Consider the following 27,071-nt stretch of genomic DNA (forward strand, 5'->3'; position numbering starts at 1 on the left):
TTCCTTGGAGTTTCTTCATTTATGCAAAAAATGTATTGTAGTAGTCAAAAAGAACAGGTAAACACTGTGTCCTACCCTGTTCAACAAGAAGTTCTGATTTTTCTTGATTGAGAAGTCTAGATTCTTTATTCAGTTTTTCCAGTTCACGCTGACAGTCTACTAATCTCCTTTCTTTCTCTCTTACTGTTCTCTGATGATTATGATATAAATCATTTAGTTGCTCATCAGTCCCTTGAAACACCTGTGAGGGATCAAAATAAAAGCTTTAATGTATAAATATAAGAAGGTATAATCATCCTGAGATATCAAATATAAATCAAATCTTATTCAATATCCTTCATTTAAACATACACATAGAAGCAACAAACATTAAGATGTGTTATAAACAAATACAAAATTCCAAAATGTGGGTGGTAAAACTGGAAATGAGCTTCATTTCAATAAATCCCCAAGTTTTTAAGCAGAACAAAATTCTGCTACCACAAACCTTTTCCATTTTCTGTTCCAGTTCACTATTATCTTTTTCCATTTGCTTCTTTCGGCTATCCAAGGCTTTAATTTCATTGTCAAGTCTCATTATTTTAGAGAGGCTGTGTTCAATTTCTTTTAGGCGATTCTGAAAACAAAGAAACATTTTATAGAAATAAAATTCACTCTAGGGGTTGGGGTTGTGGCTCGGTGGTGGAATACTTGCCTAGAACGTGTGTAAGGCACTGGGTTCGATCCTTAGCATCACATAAAAATAAATAAAATAAAGGTATTGTGTCTATCTAGAACTAAAAAAAAAAAAATTCTTTAAAGAATCAGTTTGTTAAAAAAAATTCATTCTAGTTTACACTGCTGATGAATGAAAATAAAACATGCAAGGGCCAGGTTCTTAGTAAAAGTGATCTCATTTGATACCAACAACAGCATTGTAAAGGAAGCATAGAGAAACTGAGTGTAACAATCTGGATCCAGAAATGTCCCCTGAAAAGCTCAAATTTTTCAAGTACGATCCCCAATACAGTAAGATTCAGAGGTGGGGCTTTTAGGCAATGATGAGATTATGAGAGCTGTGACCTCATCCATGGATTAATTCATTTGATGGATTAACAATCAGAATGGACTACTGGATGATAACTGTAGGCAGGTGGGGTGTAGCTAGAGGAAGGTCGTCACTGGGGGCATCCCCTTGGGGGTTATATCTTGTTCCTGGCTCCTTGCATGCACGTGCACAGGCACTCCCTTTTCTTTCTTTCTGTTTCCCAGTTGCCATGAGCTGAGCAGCTTTCTTCCACCATGTCCTTCTTCCATGATGTTCTGCCTCACCTCAGGCCCATAGTAATGAAGATGGCTAACCACAGACTGAGACCTCTGAATCCATGAGACTAAAATACATTTTTCTTCCTCTAAGTTGTTCTTACTAGGATTTTTGGTCACAGTGATGAAAAGCTAACATATTGAGGCTCAGAGATGTTAAGTAATTTACCTGACTTTTCACAGCTAGCTGATAAAAGAAGAAATTAACTCCCCTTAAAACTCCAAAGCCCATGCCCTACCCTCAATACTTTCTACAAAAATCATTCATTTGTAAGGTACTGTGAGTTATAGTATTGGAAGTACCATGTTTAAGAAGTAATTCTTAAAAGGTGAATTTATTTATTACTATTATTACTCATTATTTTGTAGTGTTGCAGATTGAACCCAAGGTCCCACAGATGGTAATACAAGTACTCTACAAATGAACTATACACCCAGCTCTAATTTATTTTTTAAAGTATCAAAAGCACTGATTGGAGCAGAAACTCACAGTGAGTTAGCAGTGCATTTTGAGCCTGCAAGAAAACTTACATGGAAGATGATAATTCCAAGCGTCCTCAAACACAGAGGACTCTGAGAAGGGGCATGGCTAGAGGGACATGACAAATTATTTCAGTGGCCTGTTTCCAAGGCCTACTTTCAGGAGCAGTTGGTTGTCTCATCTCCTGGAATATGTATGACCCGGTTCAGAGCATTCTCTCCTTGAATGAAGCTGAGGGTACTCTCCCCAGGTTTGGCTCTATAATTCCAAAGTTGATCAACTCCAACCAGATATTTTTAGAACCTAATTTTAAACTAACATATTACACTTCAGTTACCAGAACTTTAGATATCAAATGTAAACTTTCATAGCAATCAAAATGTAACCTCAACTTTGTCATTTATTAAAATTATGCTAATACTATATCTTGTGATCTGTATACTAAGAGAATATATAATCACCATAGAAACAGGAACTTCATTTACTTTGTTCCCTAACTGTATCCCTAGTCACATAACAGGTGTTTAATGTTAGCCAAATAAAAGCTTTATTACTTGAACAAAGTTATTTTACTAATAACAAGTTATTGCTAATTGATGTCTACTATGTTCCAGAAAATCCTTTAAATTATACACATTCTCTACAAAGGTTTCTCAATTTAAAAAAATCTTAAAAACACAGAATTGTAAGATCAAGAATTTACACTATTTGACAAGTGGTGATCTACAGTACTAGTTTAATTTAGTGTGATGTTATAAATTTGTTTATTTTCAAATCCAAACTTGGCAATTTAAAGACTAGTCAACTAATATAGACCTAAGACATTAGCCATAATAATATGGTCTCTGATAATTTTTTAAGAAATATACATGCCATTCAAATTCATATAAAAATACTTTACAGGCAAAAGCCACCATGGTAAAAAAAAAAAAATTTATTTTCTTCCTAGTATATCAGATAACTACTATTGAACACGATGATAACTACAATTGATAACAATATATTGTGTACTTGAAAACTGCTAAAAGATTTTAAGAATCCCCCCAAAAAATGAGGTAATGTACATGCTAATGAGTTTGACTTAGTCATTTCACAATGTATACTTACATTAATTACATCACAAATATATACAATTTTTATCTGTCAATTAAAAATAGAAATCAAATTACCTTCAATGGATCGAGTTCATTCTCATAGGATTTGACAATTTCCTTTGAAGATGTTAACTGGGCTTCCTTACTAGTAATCTGATCACGAATTTCACAAGCTTTTTCCTTATTTTGCTTCAGATATTTCAGCTCTGTTTGACATTCTTTTACTTTTTGACCTTGTGTCTGACGTACCTGACGAAGTGTATCTAAGGCTTTAATGTACCTTTGAAGACAGAAAATAAAAATAGAATTTCTGGCTAAGTAAATTATGACATAATCATACAGTAGAACATTATGCAGTCTTTTTTTTTTTTTTTTTTTTTTGCGGTGCTGGGGATTGAACCCAGGGCCTTATACTTGCCGGGCAAGCACTCTACCAACTGAGCTATATCCCCAGTCAGTCTTTAAGATTACCTTTACAATTAAATTTTTTGTGCCATGTCAAAAATATCCTTCAAATTATAAACTTTCTCTAGAAAGATTTCTCAAAAAAAATAATCTTAGGAACACAGAATAGTAAGACTGAGCAATTAAACTGCTATTTGACAGTGATCCACACTAGTTTAATTTAGTGTGATGCTATAAATACTTTTTATTATTTTTTTTATTATTGTAAACAAATGGGATACATGTTGTTTCTCTATTTGTACATGGAGTCAAGGTATACCATTTGTGTAATCATAAATTTACATAGGGTAATGTTGTTTGATTCATTCTGTTATTTTTTTCCCTTCCCCCCACCCTTCCATCCCTCTTTTCCCTCTATACAGTCCTTCCTTCCTCCATTCTTACCACCCTCCTTATCCCTAACCCTAAACCTAACCCTAACCCTAACGATAACCCCTCCCACTCCCCATTATATGTCCTCATCCACTTATCAACGAGATCATTCGTCCTTTAGTTTTTTGAGATTGGCTTATCTCACTTAGCATGATAGTCTCCAATTTCATCCATTTGCCTGCAAATGCCATAATTTTATCATTCTTCATTGCGGAGTAATATTCCATTGTATATATATGTTACAGTTTCTTTATCCATTCATCAACTGAAGGGCATCTAGGGTGGTTCCACAATCTGGCTACGGTGAATTGAGCAGCAATGAACATTGATGTGGCTGTATCTCTGTAGTATGCTGATTTTAACTCCTTTGGGTATAGGCTAAGGAGTGGGATAGATGGGTCAAATGGTGGTTCCATTCCAAGCTTTCTGAGGAATTTCCATACTGCTTTCCAGAGTGGCTGCACTAATTTGCAACCCCACCAGCAATGTATGAGTGTTCCTTTTTCCCCACATCCTCGCCAACACCTATTGTTGCTTGTATTCTTGATAATCGCCATTCTAATTGGGGTGAGATGAAATTTTAGGGTAGTTTTGATTTGCATTTCTCTTATTACTAGAGATGTTGAACATTTTTTCATATATCTGTTGATTGCTTGTATATCTTCTTCTGTGAAGTGTCTGTTCATATTCTTAGCCCATTTGTTGACTGGGTTATTTGTATTCTTGGTGTAGAGTTTTTTGAGTTCTTTATATATTCTGGAAATTAGTGCTCTATCTGAAGTATGAGTGGCAAAGATATTCTCCCACTCTGTAGGCTCTCTCTTCACATTACTGATAGTTTCCTTTGCTGAGAGATAGCTTTTTAGTTTGAATCTATCCCAGTTGTTGATTCTTGCTTTTATTTCTTGTGCTATGGGAGTCCTGTTAAGGAAGTCTGATCCTAAGCCAACAAGTTGAAGGTTTGGCCCTACTTTTTCTTCTATACGATGCAGTGTCTCTGGTCTGATTCCAAGGTCCTTGATCCATTTCGAGTTGAGTTTTGTGCAGGGTGAGAGATAGGGGTTTAATTTCATTCTGTTGCATATGGTTTTCCAGTTTTCCCAGCACCATTTGTTGAAGAGGCTATCTTTTCTCCATTGCATATTTTTGGACCCTTTGTCTAGTATGAGAAAATTGTATTTATTTGGGTTTGTGTCCGTGTCCTCTATTCTGTACCATTAATCTACCTGTCTATTTTGGTACCAATACCATGCCGTTTTTGTTACTATTGCTTTGTAATAAGAGTTGAAGATCTGGTATTGCGATACCCGCTGCTTCGCTCTTTCTACTGAGGATTGCTTTAGCTATTCTGGGTTTTTTATTCTTCCAGATGAATTTCATAATTGCTTGCTCTATTTCTGTAAGGTACATCATTGGGATTTTAATTGGAATTGCATTGAATCTGTATAGCACTTTAGGTAGTATGGCCATTTTGACAATATTAATTCTGCCTATCCAAGAACATGGGAGATCTTTCCATCTTCTAAGGTTTTCTTGAATTTCTTTCTTTAGTGTTCTGTAGTTCTCATTGTAGAGGTCTTTCACCTCTTTTGTGAGATTGATTCCCAAGTATTTTATTTTTTTTGATGCTATTGTGAATGGGGTAGTTTTCCTAATTTCTCTTTCTGAAGATTCATCACTTATGTATAAAAATGCATTGGATTTATGAGCATTGATCTTGTAACCTGCTACTTTACTGAATTCACTTATGAGTTCTAAAAAAGTTTTCTGGTGGAATTTCAAGGTTCCTCTAAATATATAATCATGTCATCAGCGAACAGGGATAGTTTGAGTTCTTCTTTTCCAATTCGTATCCCTTTAATTTCTTTGGTTTGTCTAATTGCTCTGGCTAAAGTCTCAAGGACGATGTTGAATAGAAGTGGTGAAAGAAGGCATCCCTGCCTTGTTCCAGTTTTTAGGGGGAATGCTTTCAGTTTTTCACCATTTAGAATGAAACTGGCCATGGGCTTAGCGTAGATGGCCTTTACAATGTTAAGGAATGTTCCCACTACCCCAATTTTTTCTAGTGTTTTCAGCATGAAGGGATGCTGTATTTTATCAAATGCTTTTTCTGCATCTATTGAAATAATCATGTGATTCTTTAAGTCTGTTGATGTGGTGAGTGACATTTATTGATTTCCGGATGTTGAACCAACCTTGCATCCCTGGGATAAAACCCACTTGATCGTGGTGCACTATCTTTTTAATATATTTTTGGATGCGATTTGCTAAAATTTTGTTGAGAATTTTTGCATCTATGTTCATTAAGGATATTGATCTGAAATTTTCTTTCCTCGATGTGTTTTAAAGGTTTTGTAGAACTCGACTGAGAACCCATCTGGTCCCAGACTTTTCTTTGTTGGTAGGCTTTTGATGACCTCTTCTATTTCATTGCTTGAAATTGATTTATTTAAGTTGTGTATGTCCCCCTCGTTCAGTTTAGGTAATTCATAAGTCTCTAGAAACTTCTTGGTGTCTTCGAGGTTTTCTGTTTTGTTGGAGTATAGATTTTCAAAATAGCTTCTAATTATGTTTTGTATTTCACTCATGTCTGTTGTGATATTTCCTTGTCCATTCCAAATTTTAGTAATTTGAGTTTTCTCCCTCTTTCTCTGTTAGTGTGGCTAAGGGTTTATCAATTTTGTTTATTTTTTCAAAGAACCAACTATTTATTTTGTTAATTTTTTCCGATTGTTTCTTTTGTTTCAATTTTGTTGATTTTGGCTCTGATTTTAACTATTTCCTTTCTTCTACTACTTTTGGTGTTGGTCTGCTCTTCTTTTTCTAGGGCTTTGAGCTGTAGTGTTGTTTATTTGTTGATTTCTACTTCTTTTGTTGAAATAAATAAATAAAGAAATAAATCTTCCTCTAAGTACTGCTTTCATAGTGTCCCCAGAGATTTTGATATGATGTGTCTTTGTTCTCGTTTACTTCTAAGAATTTTTTTATTTCCCTCCTGATGTCTTCTGTTATCCATTCATCGTATAATAGTGTATTATTTAATCTCCAGGTATTGGAGAAGTTTCTGTTTTTTATTCTGTCATTTATTTCTAATTTCAATCCATTATGATCTGATAGAGTACAAGGTAGTATCTCTATCTTCTTGTATTTGCTAACAGTAGCTTTGTGGCATAAAATATGGTCTATTTTAGAGAAGGATCCATGTGCTGCTGAGAAGAAAGTGTATTCGTTCTTTGTTGGATGGTATATTCTATATATGTCAGTTAAGTCTAAATTGTTGATTGTGTTATTGAGATCTATGGTTTCTTTATCCAATTTTTGTTTGGAAGATCTATCCAGTGGTGAGAGAGGTGTGTTAAAATCGCCTAGTATTATTGTGTTGTGGTCTATTTGATTTCTGGAATTGAGAAGGATTTATTTGACGTACGTGGATGAGCCAATGTTCGGGGCATAGATATTTATGATTGTTATGTCTTGCTGATTTCTGCTTCCCTTAAGCAGTATGTAATGTCCTTCTTTATCCCTTCTGACTAGTTTTGGCTTGAAGTCCACATTATCTGAAATGAGGATGGATACTCCAGCTTTTTTGCTGTGTCCGTGTGCATGGTATGTTTTTTCCCATCCTTTCACCTTTAGTCTATGGGTATCTCTTTCTATGAGATGAGTCTCTTGCAGGCAGCATATTGTTGGATTTTTCTTTTTAATCCAATCTGCCAGTCTATGTCTTCTGATTGATGAGTTCAGGCCATTAACATTCAGGGTTATTATTGAGATATGATTTGTATTCCCAGTCATTTGACTCATTTTTGTTTTTTGACATGATTTGGTTTCCCCTTTATTTGGCTATTCCTTTAGGCTAGTTCCTCCCGTTGCTGATTTGCATCGTTGTTTTTCATCTCTTCCTCATGGAATATTTTGCTGAGAATGTTCTGTAATGCCGGCTTTCTTTTTGTAAATTCCTTTAGCTTTTGTTTATCATGGAAGGATCTTATTTCGTCGTCAAATCTGAAAGTAAGTTTTGCTGGGTATAAGATTCTTGGTTGGCATCCATTTTCTTTCAGGGCTTGGTAAATGTTGTTCCAGGCCCTTCTAGCTTTTAGGGTCTGGATTGAAAAATCTACTGATATTCTTATTGGTTTCCCCCTGAATGTAATTTGATTCTTTTCTCTCGTGGCCTTTAAAATTCTGTCTTTATTTTGTATGTTAGGTATTTTCATAATAATGTGCCTTGGTGTGGGTCTGTTGTAATTTTGTATATTTGGAGTCCTATAAGCCTCTTGTACTTGGTTTTCCATTTCATTCTTCAAATTTGGGAAATTTTCTGATATTATTTCATTGAATAGATTGTTCATTCCTTTGGTTTGTTTCTCTAAGCCTTCCTCAATCCCAATAATTCTTAAATTTGGCCTTTTCATGATATCCCATAATTCTTGTAGATTCTGTTCATGATTTCTTACCATCTTCTCTATTTGGTCAACTTTGTTTTCAAGATTAAATATTTTGTCTTCAATGTCTGAGGTTCTGTCTTCCAGGTGTTCTAGGTTATGCTTTCTATGGAGTTTTTAACTTGGTCTATTGTTTCCTTCATTCCAAGGATTTCTGTTTGTTTGTTTTTCAGAATCTCTAACTCTTTATTGAAATGATCTCTTGCTTCCTGTATTTGCTCTTTTAACTGTTGATTGGTGCGATCATTTAATGCCTGCATTTGCTCTTTCATCTCCTCCTTCAATGCCTGCATTTGCTCTTTCATCTCCTCCTTCAATGCCTGCATTTGCTCTTTCATCTCCTCATTTGCTTCCCTGATTGTTTTAATTATGTACATTCTGAACTCCCTTTCTGACATTTCTTCTGCTGTGCTGTCATTGGGTTTTATTGATATAGTATCTAGGTTTGTTTGGGACATTTTCTTCCCTTGTTTTCTCGGATTGGTCAGATGTCAATGGGACTCTGAGATATTGCAAATTTCCCCTATTGGCTTATAGTGTCCCTGTAGATTTCCAATGTATCACCTCCCAGCCTTCAGTAGCCTGAAGTCTTGGAGGAACTTGAAAATGCAGTGCTTCCGAACAAAGCTGCCCCTAGCCCGCTACTGGTTCCAGGGCTTGGAGCTGGCTCTGTGCGGAAAGGCTCTCACTGAGGGGCCTGCACTGTGCAGCTGGCCGTGTGGGAGGAGGCCACTGCTGGAGTGTGCAAGGCTACCTGGGGAAGACTCTAGCTGCCCTGCCCTACTCTGATAAGCTACCCCTATCCGGGCCTGCTGCCCAGGCCGAGCTTCACCCGGTGGGGGAGACTCACCCCGTGGCTCTATTTTAGTCCAAGTCTGTCAATGCCTCCCCTTCCTGAATCCTGGGCTCTGGAGCAACAGGAGATGCAGTCACCCTCTAGTCCGCCATCTTAGATCGCCCCGTGGAAAGAGCCTGCGGCCGGAGGGGGGCAGGACCGCCTGGAGAAGTCTCTGGCTGCCCTGCCCTGGTCCCAGAGGCTGCCTGCAGGTCGGAGCTCTCCACTGGCTCGGGGACTTGTGGCTCACTCTGTGTAGAAAGGCTCTCACTGGGCGGTCTCCTCCGAGAAGCTAGCCTTGAAAGGCGCCTCCCTCCAGAGGGGGCCGGGCTGCTTGGGGAAGTCCCTGGCTGCCCTGTCCTGGTCCCTGAAGCTGCCTGCAGGCCAGAGCTTGCCGTGCTGGCTCCGGGACTTGGAGCTGGTTCTGTGCAGAAAGGCTCTCACTGGGGGGCCTGCTCCGAGAAGCTGGAGAAGCTGGCTGTGTGGCGCTATAAATTTCTTTACTTTCAAAACTAAACTCGGCAATTTCCAAATCTAATTTCAGTAACTTAAAAAATGCCTGTCATAATGGTAAATGAAAAAATTGCATTTACGCTATCAATCTGGTAAATAAACACAGTACAGAAAGAAAACTGAAAGGAAATATGCTTAATGGTTGCCAGTAGGTAAAAAATAGTAAGTGATGACCTTTTGCTTTTTAAGTTTTTTCTTTAAGAAAAGAAGCATCTAGGGCTGGGGTTGTAGCTCAGTTGGTAGAGTGCTTGTCCAGTATGTATGAGCTTCTGGGTTCAATTCTCAGCACCAAATAAAAATAAGTAAAATAAAGGTCCATTAACAAATGAAAAAAAATTTTTAATAAAATAAAAGAAGCATTCAGCCAGGCATGGTGGTGCATGCCCATAATTCTAACTATGCAGGAAGCAGAACAATCAAAAGTTTGAGGCCCACATGGGCAACTTAGTGAAACCCTGTCTCAAAATAAAACAAAAACACAAAACAAAACAAACAAAAATAGGTGTAGGGATATAGTTCAGAGGTAGAATGTACCAGAGTTCAATTTCCATTATCCAAAAAAAAAAAAAAAAATCCCAGCTCTGGGGTAGGGTGTGCCAATAGCCCTAGCTGCTCAGGAGGTGAAAACATGAAAACTGCTTGAGGTCAAGAGTTTGAGTCTGGCCTGAATAACATAGAAGACTGTGTCAAAATACAAGGGAGGAAAAAAAAAAAAAAAAAAACAGGCTCAAGGAAATTAGTGGTAGAATATATATGCTTAGCATGTATGAGATCCTCCTCAGTTCAACCCCTATTAACACAAAAAATGGAAAGAAAAAAAAAGTTCAACAACTTAAAGGCTACAAAGTACACTCAAGAATTACAAACCTTGTTGCTGAAAAAATTTCATCAAACTTTTGCTTCAGAGCCTTTCCTTCACTTAATGGCCAATTAGAGTCTTCTTGGTGACAGAAAATGACATTATTTAGCACGGATTTGGAGACCCCAAGAGAACTTATCATTTCTCGGTCAATTTCTGCACATTTAGAGCTGAGACTGACCTTTTCACCATGTCTGTAGAAGAAGAAAATCAAGAATGTGAGTAAAATAATCTTTGGTCATACATATTCTATTGCTTAGTCAATCCATCGTACTGTACTTCTTTCAAAAACTAGTCCCTTCACCTATCTTGTTACAAGAGCTTCCTCATGCTAAAAATTACTATTCTTAAATGATTTAGCAGGTCACTGATGACAAGATTAGGTAAAATACGGTGGTACAGTAAAGAATTTGTTTTTTACCTATTTGAACTTTAAGATAATTTAAAATATTTATACTTAATACATACAGCAAAAATATCCTCTTTCATCACAGAAATCAAAAATAAGAGACTTAAATGAATAAAACAAAACACAATGATCAATAGCAGACAGGCAAAGATAACTTATAAACACCTAAGAACATGTACTTTAGAAAATGGGTTGTTCAATAATGGACTGATTAGGCAGGTAGACCCAGTACCTGTCTTCACTGTTGTTTTGTTTTGTTTTGTTTTTTTAAATACATTCAAATTTTGAAAATACTATACTGAGTGTACTCAGAATGTCCTGTAGAGGATAAAAATGGATACACGTAAGACCATAGGTTATCACATTAGACCATGGAAAGATGACGGTAGTTTGGATTTTTTAGAATGGTCGCTGTAGAGATGGAAACAAATTCTAGAAACATTTAAGTTAAATCCATGGTACTTGGTAATGAACTGGATATAGAAGACAAGGAAGGTATCAAGGCTTAGGTTCTTGGCTTGCGTCACTGCCTGGATAGTAGAGTCATTCACTGAGATGAAAAGTACTGCAAAAACCAGAAAGATTTTTAGGAGGGGTCAAACAGCGAATCACATGCTTTGTTTTGGGCATGTTGAATCTAAGGTATTATTGAAATAGGTAGGAAATGAGAGAGATAATTGGATAAATGAGTCTAGAAGCAGAGGTCTGATTTGTGCATCCCCTCAAGACATACAGTAATCTGAACAATGGATATGAATGAGATTTTCTAGAAAGAAAATATAGAGCCAAAATAGAAGATAAAGGACTAAGCCTGTCTGACTCTAACCTTTATTGGCTGGATAAATGAAGTAGGATGAGGTTGTAATAAGAAAGAAAGAGAGAAGAGTGTTACATGATGGGGGTCTAAAAAAAGAATTTTCAAGTAAGGGCTGATTAACAATTGTCATTTACTGATCTGTAGTACATGGAACAATGATCCTCCAAAGATGTGCACATTCTAATTTCCTGAATTCAGACTTCTACACTATGGAACTGTAAAATAATAAATTTATGGTTTTTGAAGCCACCAAGTTTGTGGTTATGGCAGTTACAGAAAACTAATCCATGAGTTCTTACTACATAATAAGCATTTTATATACATTAGCTCAATCCTTACATTTTTTCAAAGATATATTCAGGGGTAATGAACCCCTGTTTTACAAATGAAGAAAACAGGCTATTAGGCTTAATTTATATAGCAACAGCATTATTTTAATTAATAAAGATGTCATTAGTGACCTTAGATGGAGCTATATTAATGGAAGAATGGAACTGGAGAAGGAAAAGAGATGAAGAAAGGCAGACAGCAAGTATTAACCCTTGAGAAAAATGGCTGTAAAGGGGAAGAGGGAAACAGGCAGTAATTAGAACAGGAAGAAATACAAAGATAAAAGACAGACTCGAGTGTATTTAAGTCAGAAAAGCAGGGTGCACACTTGTAATCCCAGGGGCTTGGGAGGCTAAGTTCAAAATCAGCCTCAGCAACTTAGTGGGGCCCTAAGCAACTTAGTAAGGCCCTGTTTCAAAATAAAAAAATATAAAGGGCTGGAGATGTGGTTCAGTGGTTAAGAAACCCTGGGTTCAATCCCCAGTACCAAAAAATAAATGAGTGAATGAATGAATAAATGTATGTCAGAAAAAAGAACCTACTTGAGAAACCCGTGGCCAGTAGAGTGCCTCTAGCTAGGTGCTAAACATCATTGGCTAATTAAAGACCTGCTCAGTTTAATAAGAAAAATGAGGGGAGGAAGATGAATAGTTAAGTAATTTGCTAAATAAGGAGAAAAGCTTGAATCCAGAGCAGCTAAACTCTGAAATCCGTATCTATTAGAAGACATTACTTGACTCTAACACAATAACAGCTAAAAGAGACAAATTATTCTTCTTCCCTACTTGTCTGCTTCTCATCTCACCCATCCCTATATGTGACACTAGCACTTTTTTTAAAATCTATATTTGATGATTATATACTTTTGACTCTGAAATTGTTCATAAATTACTCAAGCGAATGGAACATTATCACTAAATCTTTAATGTGATCACTCTATTTAACCAATAAATAGTATCAAAAATTAAATGTTGTCAGGTTCAGTGGCACACACCTGTAATACCAGCAACTTGAGGCAGAGACAGAAGAACTGCAAGTTCAAGGCCAGCCTCAGCAACTTAGTGAGGCCCGAAACAACTTAGGAAGACCCTGTCTCAAAATAAAAAATAAAAAGGACTTAAGGTGTAGCTCAGGGGTGAAGAGCCCCTGGGTTCAATTCCCAGTTTACAAAAAAACAAAAGTTTAAATGTTGATAGTGGGGAAGCCTATGTGTGTGTGTAGGGGTGAGAAGTATAAGGCAACACTCTACTTTCTACTTGAATTTTTTCTACTGTAAATTTAAACTACTCTAAAAACAGTCTGTTGAAAGAAAACCAATAAGATCCTAAAAATAAAGTAACAGAAAAAAAAAATCCATGGTCTTATACATCTAAAAGACTAAAAATGAACAACATTTAAATAAACATAAACACCTACTTTGTTCTCGTAATGACTCCTTCCAGGGTTTTAAATTCTGTCTTTTTGCTTTTCTGACTACACACCATAGATCTCTGCACAGCTATAAGTTCGCCATTGACATCACGAAACTGCAAACGAATCTGGGCTCTCACATCTGTTTCGTGAGCAACCTTTGAAGGTAAACAGAAAAATCATGCTACCATAATAAGCACAATCTGAAAGAAAAAGCATAAACAATCTTACTTATTCAAAATGAGGGAACAAAAAAAGAAATAATACATTCAAAATAAGTCACATTTTTACAAGTTATTCAAAATATTAGAGGAAAAAATACTGTTCAATTGATTTACTAAAATGATAATGTATTATTTACTTTCTATACTCAACATTATTAGGAGACTGGGTATTTGGACTTTTCAAATAAATGAATTTTATCTTTTTAAGTACCAAAAATGTTGTTTAATTTAAAAAAATCATAACAGAAAACTGGAATTAAAAAGTATATATACCTCCCACACCCTTTAATCATTTCAAAGTATAGTGCTGATCTGATATCCTGTCACCAATATTTCTTACAAAGCAAAAACTTTTCAACCACAAAAATGAGGAAATTGATAGATATTTTAATACCATGCAGTTCACAGATCCCATTCCAGTTCTACAAACTGTTGTCCTTTACAACAAAAAGATCCAGTTCAGAATTACACACTTGGTGTAATTCGTTTGGCAGTCATATCTCTAGTTTCTTTCAGTCTAGAAGAGTTGCTCAAATTTGCCTTTACTTTTATGATTGATAATTTAGAAAATTAAAGATTATATTGTAGGATGTCTTTAAAATTTGCATTTGGCACTTCCTCATAATCAGAATCAAGTTACTCATCTTTGGTATTGTATTATAGAAGTGATGATGATTTCCTCTGCCTTTCATCAGGTACAACATGATTTCAATTCATCTCATTACTGGGAGCATTAACTTCAATCTCCTGATAAGGTTGTATCTGCCAGCTCTCTACCAAACTTCCTCTACTAGTCTTAGCATCTATTATTTTTACCTGAATTATTATGAGACTTATCAAGCAGAAATTTTCTAGTTCTACTACAAGAAAGATTCTACTATAAGAAAGAGTATTGTTCTTTCCCTATTTTTTTCTTTTCATTTTTTTTTTTTTTTTTTTGCATAATGTGAGTTCATGAATTGTTTACTTGGGCTCCAATCCCCCACAGGCTACAACAGTTTTTGTGGATGCATTCATAATTCAGCCCACCTAATGGTTTTTGGACTTAATTATTCAGGAATGAAGGAAAGTACCAAAGAGTTTTTAATGTGATTGAGTTTTAAATTTAAATGCATTTTTGTATCTATCAAAATTCATATAATTTTCTTTATTCTGTGGCAAATTATACTGATTGACTTTTTTAAAAAATCTTTTTAGATGTAGATAGGCCTTTATTTCATTCATTTATTTATATGTGGTGACGAGAATCGAACCCAGTGCCTCACACATGCTAGGCAAATGCTCTACCACTGAGCCACAACCCCAGCTCGACTTTTTAATATTAAACCAATCTTGCATTCCTGAAGTAAGTCCCACTTAGCTATGATGTATTATCTTTATTTGTATATTGCTGATTTGACTTGCAAATATTTGGTTAAAGATGTTGGCATTTACATTCATGAGAGGTATATCTGAAGCTTTCATGAATACCTTCATCTGATTTTGATATCAGAGTAATGCCAGTCTCATAAAATAAGTTGGAAAGCACTCCCTTTGTCTCTTTTCTGAAAATTTGTATAGAACTGACATTGTTTGTTTCTAAAATGTTTGGTAGAATTTACCAGTGGGACCACCTGGGCCTGACATTTTCTTTTCTTTTTTTATTTTTTTAGTGCAACTTTCTCCAAGTTACATTTTTTAAAAATTTGTTCTAATTAGTTATATAGACAGAATGCATTTTGACACACTGTACACAAATGGAGCACAACTTCTCATTCCTCTAAGTACATGGTGCAGAGTCACACCGGTCCTTCAAAGTCCTTCAGTCACATGGGTTGTGCAATCATACTCAGTGCAATCACACATGTCTATAGGGTAATAATGTCGGTCTCATTCCTCTGTCCTTCCCACTCCTATGCCCCCTCCCCTCCCGCAGTTTCATTGAGAGGGTTTTAAACTACAAATCAATTGCTTTAGTAGGTATATTTCTTCTTGAGTTTTAGTAGCATGTGTCTTCAAAAGACTTGTCCATTTCCCTTATTACATTTTTTGGCATAAAGTTGTTCAGAACATTCCCTGTAAGATTGTAGCTTTGCCTTCTCTTTGATTCCTAATCTTGGTAATTTGTCTTTTTTATCACTTTACTTGGAGGTTTATTAATTTTATTGATCTTTTCACTGAATCAGCTTCTGGCATCACAGATTTTCTCCACTGTCTATGTGTTCTATTTCATTGACTTTTGCTCTCATCTTTACTATTTCCCTCCTTTTGCATATTTTGAGTTTTATTAGTCTCTTTTTCGAGTTTCTTCTCTTTTTTTTGGTGTGTGTATACCAGGTATTGAATCGGGGGCTGCATCCCCAGTCCTTTTTATATTTCATTTTGAGTCAGAGTCTCACTAAATTGCTGAGGCTGGTTTGGAACTCGCAAGCCTCCTGCCTCAGGCTTTAAAGCCTCTGGGATTACAGGCATGTGTCACTGCCCCCAGCTCAAGTTTCTTAGGATAGACACTCAAATACACTCATACTTCGCTGGTAGGACTGCAGATAGGTGCAACCATTTTGGAAAGCAGAATGGAGATTCCTCAGAAAACTTGGAATGGAATCACCAATTGACCTAGCTATCCCACTCCTAGATATATACCCAAAGGATTTAAAGTCAGCATACTATAATGACATGGCTGCATCAATGTTTATAGCAGATCAATTCACAATAGCTAAGATATGGAACCAACCTAGGTGCCCTTCAACAGATGATCGGATTAAGAAATTGTGATATATATACATTATGGAATATTACTTGGCATAAAGAAAAATAAAATTTTGGCATTTGCTAGTAAATGGAAGGAAATGGAGACTATCATGCTAAGTGAAATAAGCCAGTCCCCAAAAACCTAAGGTCAAATGTTCACTTTGATATGCAGATGCTAACACACAATGAGGGGGGAGGGTAGAAGTACTTCGGATTAGACAAAAGAGAATGATGAAGGGAAGGGAGGGAGGATGGGAACAGGAAAGACAGTAGAAAGAATGAGACATTACTTTCTTATATTCATATCTGAATACACAACCAGTGTAACTCCACATCATGTACAACCACAAGAATGGGAAGTTATAGTCCATGTATGTATAATATGTCAAAATACATTCTACTGTCATGTATAACTAAAAAGAACAAATAAAAATTTTTTTAAAAAAGATGGGCACTAAAGTCATTGGTTTTGGACCTTTATTCTTTTCAAACATTTGATTTTATAAATTCCTCTCCAAGCATCCCACAAATTTTTATATGCTGTGCTTTTTTATTTATTTTTTGGTACCAGGTATTGAACCCAGGGGTGCTTAATCACTGAGCCATATCCCCAGCTATTTTTATATTTTATTTAGAGACAGGCTCTCACTAAGTTACTTTAAGCCTCACTAGATTGCTGAGGCTGGCTTTGAACTTGCAATTCTGCTGTCTCGGCCTCCCAAACACTAGGATTACTGTTTTGCACCACTGTGCCCAGTTATATGCTGTGTTTGTATTCACTCAAAATATTTTCTAATTTTCCTTGTGACTTTTTTTGATTGATGTATTATTTAGAAATGTGCTGCATATTTTCAAATATTTGAGGAGATATCTATTTACTGATTTACAGTTTAAGTCTGGTGTGGTCAGAGAATCCACTCTGTATGACTTTATTCCTTGTAAATTTACTGACACTTTAGTATTATTTTCCTTCAGCCTCAAAAAACTCCTCTATAATTATAACAGTGTAAGTCTGATTGTGACAAATTACCTTTTTAATTTTATTTATTTATTTTTTTATTGGGGATTGAATGCATAGGTACTGCCACTGAGCTACATCTTCAGCCCTTTAATATTTTATTTTGAGCTGGGAGTGGTATCACATGTCTGAAATCCAGAGGCTCTAGAGGCCAAGGCAGGAGGATTGCAAGTTCAAGGCCAGTCTCAGCAACTTAGTGAGACTTGAAGCAGCTTAATGAGAATCTGTCTCAGAATAAAAATGGCTGGGAGTGTGGCTCAGTGGTAGTGTGCCCTGGGTTCATTCCCCAGTACCAAAAAAAAAAAAAATTGAGACAGGGTCTCACTAAATTGCAGAGGTTGCCAAGACTGGCCTCAAACTTGCTGTTCTCCTGCCTCAGCCTCCTGAGTAGCTAGGATTACACACATGTGCCAGCACACCTGGCTGGTTCTACTTAATTTTTACTATATTCTAGACACTGTGGATGTTACATTGAGAGTTTGGATTCTGTAGACTTCTTTTAAAAAGGTGCTGGGGTTTTGTTCGAGCAGTTAATTTATTGGCAGCTTAGCTTGAGTCTGTCAAAGCTTGGTTGGAAATTCTGTTATGATAGATAGAGGTCTCAACTGTAATACTGAAGAGTTCCATAAGGTCTTTCCACTCTGGCATGTCAGGAATCAAATGTCTTCCAGCATTGTGTGACCTCCACAATCACCATTCAGCACATGGTACCAGCCCTCACCCTGCTCAGTAGTTGTTCTCATTCTGTATATGTTTAGCTTGTATTTTCCCAAAGATTCAAAGGATCCTTATATACTTTTCCAGTGCCCCCGATGACCCTACTCCAGTACTCTGCTCCATAAATTCCAGTCACCTCAGCAAACCCAAACTTGTTTTATTTGCTTATCCATGTCCCTGTTCTCTGTTGAATTCTAATTCCAAGTCCTAAAGTTTACAAAATGTCCCTAAGTAAAAAGCAAGAACAAATATAGTCATCTCATATGCTCCTCTTTCTCAATGAACAAGATCTGTTGTCAAATGCATATAAACAGTTGCTTCAAATATTTTTTCCATTTTCATAGTTGTTCATCTTGAGAGTATAACTGTTCTGCTAGTCTCACTATTCTGACCAAATTAGAAGTCTTAAGTTCTGCTTTTTTTAAGTTAGAAAATATTCTTCATTGTTTCAATGACTTTGATATTAAGTCATAAATCAATAAATATTTATAAAGTATTCTGTAGCTTTCATGTATTGTTTTTGTTTAAAATGACAATTTTTTTCTTTAGAGCATGGAAAACTGATAGATTAAACAAGAGTAGAAAAGATATGGTAAACACCATCATAAAGTGAAGGACAGGGTGCTCAGGAAGCAGAAAGCAGGGGCATCTCATCTATTTAGGAGAGGACAGGGAAAAGGTATTGTAAAAGAATGTTTAAACTGAGACCTGAAAGATGAGAAAGAATTAGATAAAGGGATTTGAGTCACTGAATGGTTCATGTACAGCAGGCCTCACAGGGTTCAACTCTGCAGATTTAACCAAATTTCAATAGAAAATATTTAGGGGGAAAATGCATTTAAACTGAATATGTAGACTTTTTTCCTTATCATTATTTTCTAAACAAATGAGTATAACAACCATTTCCATAGCATTTGCATTGTATTAGACATTATAAGTATAGAGATAGTTTAAAGTATATGACAGGATGGTCATAGGTTATATCCAAATATGACATTACCTGTCTCTATGTTTTCTATAAGAGACTGAAGCATAGGTGGAATTTTGGTATTTTGTGAGGGAAGGGATTCCTGGAACCAATCCCTTTTGGATTCCAAGGGACAACTGTAATTTCAAAATGTTTGGTGTAGAAAGTAAGGAAAAGTAAAGAGAAACAATGAACCCAGCAATTAAGAGCTTTCTGAATCATGTGGTTTTTTGGACTTACAGTGATAGAAGAAAGCACTGAAGGATTTGAACCAGAGGAATTATATGTAGTAAACATTTTAGAAGAATCATTTTCTCTTTAGGGTGAAGAGACTGAACTGAAGTAAGGCAGTAAAACAGCATGAACAAGGGTTTTAGCATTGAGGATGCTTCCTTGCCTCTCCTTTCTCTGAAACCAGTTTAATCAAAGCAGCAATGGACCACATATCCAAACATTCCTACTTAAGTATTGGCATGGGTAGAGCTGATAGCCCCCTCCTTGTAACACACGTTATTTGTTTGTCTTCCAAGATCTCATTCTCACAATTTTTCTCTTATTAACTGTACTATAGTATCCTCTGCTGGCTCCTCCTTTTTGTGATTTCTAAATGCATTAGCTCTAATGCTCTTGGATCTCTTCTATTCATCCCTGCTTTGATTTAATCAACCTTTAAAAATGAATATACAGAACTAAGTGTATATATCAGTGTTTCCTAATATTTTTCTCTAGTCCTAACCTCTCCCTTGGATAAACTTCTATTTGCCAAATGGACAGCTCCTCTGGGTACCTAACAGGCATCCCAAATTTACATGTTTAAAGTAGATCCACCCAAATCTCTTCTAGAGTTTTCCTATTACAATAAATGGTCAAACTTTTTTATCCACCTGTTCAAGCAAAAAACCTTGAAGTCATGCTAGGTGCTTTTACTTCTCTACACCATTATCCCAACTATTAGCCCATCTCTTGGTTCTACCTTCAAAACATCCCACATCCAAGCATTTTTCACCACTTCTACCACTACCTTAATCAGGCCATCAATATTTCTCACCCAAATTATCAAAAACCCCTAAATTAGTCTCTGTTCTCCTACCTTTGCTAGCTACAGATAACAGATGGCCTTCTCCCAGCAACCAAACTGGTCCTTTATTTTACTATTATTTTTTGGTATCAGGGATTGAACTCAAGGGTACTTAACAACTGAGTCACATCTCCAGCCCTTTTTATTTTGAGACAGACTCACTAAGTTGCTGAGGCTGGCTTTAAACTTGTGAACCTACTGCCTCAGCCTCCCATATTGCTGGGATTACAGGTGTGGGTCACCACATCTGGCTTAGAATCTTGTTTTTAGGAAAACCTGGTCACTTTTAAACATAAATAAGACCATGTTCTTTCCCTGTTCAAAATCTTCCCAATAGATTTCTACTTAAGTAAGAACAGAATTCAGGATTGTGGATATAGCTCAGCTGGTAGAGTGCTTGCCTTGCATGCATAAGGCCCTAGGTTCAAACCTCAGCACACCCTGAAGATAAATAGAATCCAAGGTCCCACAGAATTTAGCCCTTTCTATTGTTGTGAGATTGAATTTTCTACCATTTGGCCCCTCACTTTGCTCTTCTTGGTAAGAACACCAAACATGTTCATACCTCAGGGACTCTGTACTTAAATATTAAGATTTAATGGTACCTTCCCCCAGATTCTTAACAATTCACTCCCCTTGAATGAATATTTAAAAGATAACTGCTTGCTGTGTGAAAAGGAGAGAATTTCAAGAATTAGAGCAGGAAAAAAACTTAGAAGACTAGTATTTAACAGTTCAAGGGGAAGATGAACTGTTAGAGCAGGAAAGTAATGGCAATGGAAGGAAGAGGACAAATTCTGGGCACAATTTAAAAGAGTAGCTAAGAATTGCTGATGAATTGGAAACCAAGTGAGGTGCAAGAATCAATCAAGGACCGCCCACAGAGTTTGGCATGTGCAAATGTGTGGATGATGATGTAATTTACTAAACTGGTGTACTGAGGTAGTAGCAGATTTGACAATGTAGGAGGAATGGGGATACAGGAATCAAAAGTTCTATTTTGAACATACTAAGTTTGAGATGCCTAGTAAATATCCAAACAGCTGGACATATATACCTAAAGCTTAAGAAAGAAATCAGGGTTAAGTATATTGGGAGTCATTAGTACATAATCAGTACTTAAATTCTTGAGACTGAATGAGATCACTCAAGAAGAGAGAAGACAGAAAAGAGGCTGAGTCTTGGCATAAAAACAGTATTTAGAAATCAAAGGTAGATCCAGCAAAGACTAAGAAATGGCAAGTAAAAAAAAAAAAAAAAGGAGAAAATCATTAAGATTATGACGTCATAAAAGCAAAAGGGAATTTTTTTTTTTTTTAAGAATAACTGAATCAAATCTACTGAGAGGTTAATGAGAATTTGAAACTGTCCCCTCTATCTGGCAACATAGAGATTCCTGGTGACCTTACAAGGCAATTTTAGTGCAAGAAAAAAAGAAGAAAAAATCTGAAGAGTAGACTAAGGGGAAAATGGGCGGCAATGAAGAGAAGACAAAGTGTGTATACAACCCTTGTGAATTCTGCTACAACCTGGAAGAAAGCAAAGATAATAGCTAGAAGATGTTTTGGACTACAGGAAAAACTTTTTATCTGAACAGTAGAGTAGCCAGAGCATGTTTATATGCTGATGTGAATGATCCTACAAAGGAGAAACTGCTAATACAGACAGAAGGAACTAAAGAGCAAAATCCTTTAGTTGATAAGAGGGATGGATGGACTCTAGTCTCCAAAATGAGTTGGTTCATGTTAGATAAAATGAAAAACAATTTACCCTCAATATAAGAGAGGAAACTGTATAAGTACATGTATATGATAGTTTCATAGATTTCATGATTGGAAAATGAGAGAATTTATCTGATTCCTCCTATTTCTCAATAAAATACAAGGCAAGATCATTAATTGAGGAGAGTACATTATGGATTTAAGGAGATAGGTGAGAATAGTTATTTTAGAAAAACAATTATATGTACTCAGTAAATGTACCAAATAGTATTATAAGTTTAAGATGAAAATTCATAAACACTTTTAAAATTAAAATTATCTTTAGTTACACAGAAGTGGACACAACTTAGCTGACCAGTAGGGGGTCAGTTAAACTACAGGATATAAACTCAACGGAATATTACTTGGTAGCTTAAAACAATGAAAGAGAAACGTGTATATATACTAATAGATCCACAGTTTGTCACTAAATAAATTTTACACTATAAAATAAAATTCTACTGATTTGTTTAAAGATAAATGTATAAGTATATTTATATAACCACATGGGCATGGTTTTATAAAGGTGGAAAAAGGCCTGAAAGAAAAGATAATGAACTCTTAACTTAGTGGGTCTCAGAGCAGGGACCAGTGAGAGAAGCACATAACCTCCTGAACATATACACATTTTTGCTTCATATATAGGCCAAATCCTAGGTCCTTTTTTTTTTTTTTTTTTTTTTTGCAGTGCTGGGGATCGAATCCAGGGCCTTGTGCTTGCAAGGCAAGCACTCTACCGACTGAGCTATCTCCCCAGCCCTTCCTATGTCCTTTTCACATAGTAATTGTATAAACACCAAAATTCAAATAAGGACTCATATAGAAAGATGTTCAACTTGATATATATTAATGAAAAAACTAAAAGAAATCTAAGTGCAAAAAAAAAAAAAAACACAACTACTAAAAATGTTATAAAACATAGACTGAAAAGAAGCAATCATGTAACATAAGCCCATATTAAGAATTTATTATAGTGTTTTAATGATGTAGGACTTATGTAAAACAATATGTAAAGGAAGAGAAAAATACATGAAAATATCAACAATGGTTATCACTGGGTGCCAAGACTGTGTGTATAGGTGATTTTCATTTCTATACTTAACCATTGACAATTTTTCTACAATAAGTTACTATCACTTTTATAATTATAAAAAATTTATTTTAAAAGTAAAAAATTTTACTAGCACCATTACCTTGGGATCATGAACAAATGTATTTCCTTTGGTTCCAGGAGGGAAATCTCCAGTACAAATATATTTTAGACATTCAATGATGGTCTAAAGAAATGGAAAATTATATTAGTTATAAAAGAACTGCTTAAGTTTACCTTAAATATTAATTCATTACTAAAATATTTATCATGGAGACTATAAGAATATGATCAGAAAAAATTTGATAATGTAGACTCATAATAAGGATATGATTATGATTGCTGTAAGTTCAAAGAAAGGTATAAAATTTTAAAAGTATCCTAAAATAATTTGTAATTTAGAAGAAAATAATTCTCTATTTCCAATTAAAACCCTTTAAACTAAAAAGAACAACTGCTAACAATTACAGAGCTTCCTATATATATGCCAAGCAGTGATTTCTCCCATTAACCTTATGCTATAGAGACTATTTTTACCCCATTATATGAATCAAGACCTAAAATTAGACATAACAGTGAAGTTAGGTTACTAGCCAGCAGTCACACAGGTAATAAATGATGAAGCAAAAAAATCTGTACTCAGGAGGCCAGTACTCAAAAACACTTTAATATCTTCCCTCCAGTAGTGCACTTAGTACAATGCTGACAACATAATATGCATTCAATAAACAACATTTTTACATAAAAGGAGACAGTCTAGCATTCAACCCTCAACCTTCCCTTTCTACATGCATTTCACAAATTCTTCCCTTAGACTCTACTCGTTGCTGTACTGAAAATGTCTTACTTTTTCTCAAGCTATTCTTTCCGGACTAGAACACCTCTTGGCTCACCTTTCACTCAAATTTCTATTATTACCTAGTCTTTTAACAACAGCAGTCATCAAGCTGTGCTCCAACTTTATTTTGACTGGGTAAAGTCAAAAAATACTGAGTAACAATACAGTTCTCCAATTTAGTCTCACGACATCAGTTTCATTTTAAAGTCACTTTGTTTTCCATTTATTGGGCTTAACAGTGGGCATCTTTACCGAGTGTTGCATATTTATCATATTTCAGAACTTTTTAATGAATTCCTGTATGGGCCAACTACTGGGAAGTGAATACTGTGCTTCAAAAGCAGGGAAGCAGAGGTGGAGAACATCAGCAATGGCCAAAGGGCTTCTCGTAGGACCCTGAGTTAAGAGTCTCTGGGTTTCTCAACCAAACCTGTCCACGGGGCTGTCCCGGGCACAGGAACGGCCCGAGACTGGGGTGACTTTAAGGCACACCAGGCCACGCCCCGAGACGCTTCCTAGGCCTCCGGAGGCTGAGTAGTAGGAACGCTTCTCCTTTTCCCTAATCAGAGTCCTGCACTCCCCAGGCATTTTATTTTCTGGACTCGTAAGATGGGGCGAGTAAACTGAAGGCGGCTATTCAGGACTTACCGTCTTCCCCGCCCCATTGGGTCCAACCAAAATTGTGAGGGGGCTGAAGAAAGTGATAATTTGCTTATCTTTGTCCTCTATTCCAAAACTCCGCACGCCCAGAATGCTCATCTTTTCAATCCGGGACATGTTTGCAAATGTTTCGTATCTCGACACCAAAGAGCCTGGAGCCCACCGAGGTTTAACAGTGAGGCTGCAGCAGGGCTAGCGCGGGACGAAGAAGCCGCAGGAAGGCCAAAAGGTCCGAGGGCGAGCCGCGACAGTGGGCAGGGGCTCAAGCTGGAGCCCTTCCTTCCACACTGGCTTCCGTCCCGGCTGGAAAGCAACAGCTGAGGCGGGAACCGGCCGGGGCTGCCGGCCCGAGGATAAAAGCAAAAGCCGAGCGACCCTGCGACCGCGCGAACGCACAGATTCCCGCCTGGGCGGCTTCACAGGTCACGTGGGCCCGAGCGCGTTCACGTCACACGCCGCACGCCCGATGCACGCCGGGAATCGGGGGGCCTGCGACAAGCACAGTGCCGGTTTCCAGGTGCTGAACCTCGGGTAGAGTGTCGGGCCCAGGTGTGGTTGCAGGTGACTGCGGACTTAAAATTTCTTGCTGGCGGGGGGGCAGCACGAGAGGCACGAATTAAGTGAAAGGAAGACCCTGGCCTGCGGTGGACCCCACTGCGTTTCTCAGAGCGTCATCCCCGGGCCTCTTGGAATGGAGTGGAATCGGGTTTCAGAAATGACAAAACTATTTTCCTAACAATAGAAAGGTTTCCTTTTTCACTCTTACTCGCTAATGTCCAGTGGTTTCCTTTGATCACATGGTGTTAATACGTCATTGCAACGGAATGTGTACCTGTATATTCTTACAGTTAAAAGAAACTCAATTTTAATTTCTAATTGACAGTGAAGCTGTAATTCACATAAATACAGTTTGAAGGCAACAGTAATTTTTTAGAGTGTAAAGGGGCTTTTAAGTCAATCTTGAGAACTGCTGTTGTAGACCAGAATCCGATGCTATGATAGGACTGTTGAGTGTTCTACAAATACATAGAATGTAAGGGAATCCAGTCCTAACAGCCTTCCACAGGAAAGAGATACCTTCCCTCCACCCTTGGTACCAAGGATTGGTACCTAGGGCTTCGCGAAATTGCTGAGGCTGGCTTTGAACTTGGGATCCTCCTGCCTCTGCCTCCCAAGCCACTGGGGTTACAGGCCCGTACCACTACACCTGGCAAGGATAGATACCTTTAAAATAAGGGAAAGAGAAATCACCCTCCGAAATTGAGAATATAGCTTTCTTGGAAACAAACCGCGGAAGGACACAACATGTAAGGACCTATAGGTAAATTTTTGAAAAAAAAAAAAAATTCTGGAAGACATTAAAATCAAAAACTTTAGGTTAATGTGATGATATAATTTGCTGCTGTCTGAGATGGCAAAATGTAGGGAATGCTGTCCAGTCACACAATCCAAAGAAAATAATGTACAGAACCTAATACATAAACCAAAAAATTTCATGTGTTTAGGAATGCAAGTGGGAAGGGCCAATGACAAGTAGTCACTTGGACTTAGTAAGAGGACAGGAACGTGTAAGTTATTACAAGAGATATTTAAAATTATCAATGCAACAAATTATATCAAATATATATATGAATATCTTAGTTGGCACACCAGTGTAATAAAACAATGGGAAAAATTAAAGACCCATTATCCCCAATTTTTAAAGTGGTAAAATACACATAAAAAAATTTAAAATCTTGACCATTTTAAGAATATAACTCAGTGACATTAAATATATTCACAACATAGTGCAACCATCACCACCTTCCATCTTTCCATTTTGCAGAACTGAGTGTCTACACCCATTGAACAATAACTCCATTTACCCTTCCTCAGCTCCTGGAAATCACCGTTCTGTCTCTATAATTTTTGACTATTTTTAATAGTCTTGTGGAAGTGGAATTACAATATTTGTCTTTTTGTGACTGGCTTATTTCACTGAGTATAATGACCTCAAAATTCATCTGTGGTGTTGCAATTGTTAGAATTTTAATCCCTTTTAAAGTTTAAGATTCCATTGCGTGTACATATCTTATTTTGTTTATCCATTCATCTGTCCATGGACATTTGGGTTGCTTCCATGTTTCTGGTATTGTAAATAATGCTGTTGTGAACATGGATGTACAAATACCTCTTTGAGACCCTGCTTTCATTTCTTTTGGGTGTATACCCAAAAGTGGAATTGCTGGGTCATTCTTGATCAATCTTTTGAGGAACTGCCATCTTGTTTTTCACAGCAGCTGTAGCTTTTTACATTCCCATCAACAGTGCATAAGGGTTTCAATTTCTCAGCATCCTCACCCACACTTGTTAATTCTGTTGTTGTTGACTTTTTTTAAATACCAGTTATCCTAAAGAGTGTGAGACCGTATCTCATTTATAGTTTTAATTTGCATTTCAATAAAACAAATGATTTCTGTGCTTATTGCCCATTCATATATCTTCTTTGGAGGAAGTTTCAAAGTCAAGTTTATTGACCCATACTTTCACACAGTAAAATTCACCCTTTCCCAGAGTACGGTTCCATGAATTTTGACAAATATAAAGATTCATTCCCCATCAAGACCATTGAGATAAAATTTGGGGGATACCAGAACATCAATAGGAAGAAATAAAGC

General features: G+C 36.6%; 1 protein-coding gene across 2 annotated transcripts in view; it reads right to left on the minus strand.

Annotated features, from left to right (window-relative positions):
* Window positions 1–24,823, minus strand: part of Rad50 (RAD50 double strand break repair protein) — an 89,981-nt gene extending 65,158 nt beyond the window's left edge. For both annotated transcript variants that reach the window (XM_047555270.1, XM_047555271.1), the window contains exons 1-7: window positions 24,403–24,823; window positions 23,020–23,103; window positions 13,339–13,490; window positions 10,375–10,560; window positions 2,953–3,157; window positions 488–616; window positions 76–241 (exon numbers count right to left, since the gene is read on the minus strand). In XM_047555270.1, the coding sequence (XP_047411226.1) occupies window positions 76–241; window positions 488–616; window positions 2,953–3,157; window positions 10,375–10,560; window positions 13,339–13,490; window positions 23,020–23,103; window positions 24,403–24,531 (1,051 nt within the window). In that variant the 5' untranslated portion in view covers window positions 24,532–24,823. The remainder of the gene's footprint in view (window positions 1–75; window positions 242–487; window positions 617–2,952; window positions 3,158–10,374; window positions 10,561–13,338; window positions 13,491–23,019; window positions 23,104–24,402) is intronic.
* Between the last annotated feature and the right edge of the window lie 2,248 nt (window positions 24,824–27,071).

The sequence above is a fragment of the Sciurus carolinensis genome, chromosome 6 (genome assembly GCF_902686445.1).
Source record: "Sciurus carolinensis chromosome 6, mSciCar1.2, whole genome shotgun sequence".
In the NCBI taxonomy this organism is placed as follows: Eukaryota; Metazoa; Chordata; class Mammalia; order Rodentia; family Sciuridae; genus Sciurus; species Sciurus carolinensis.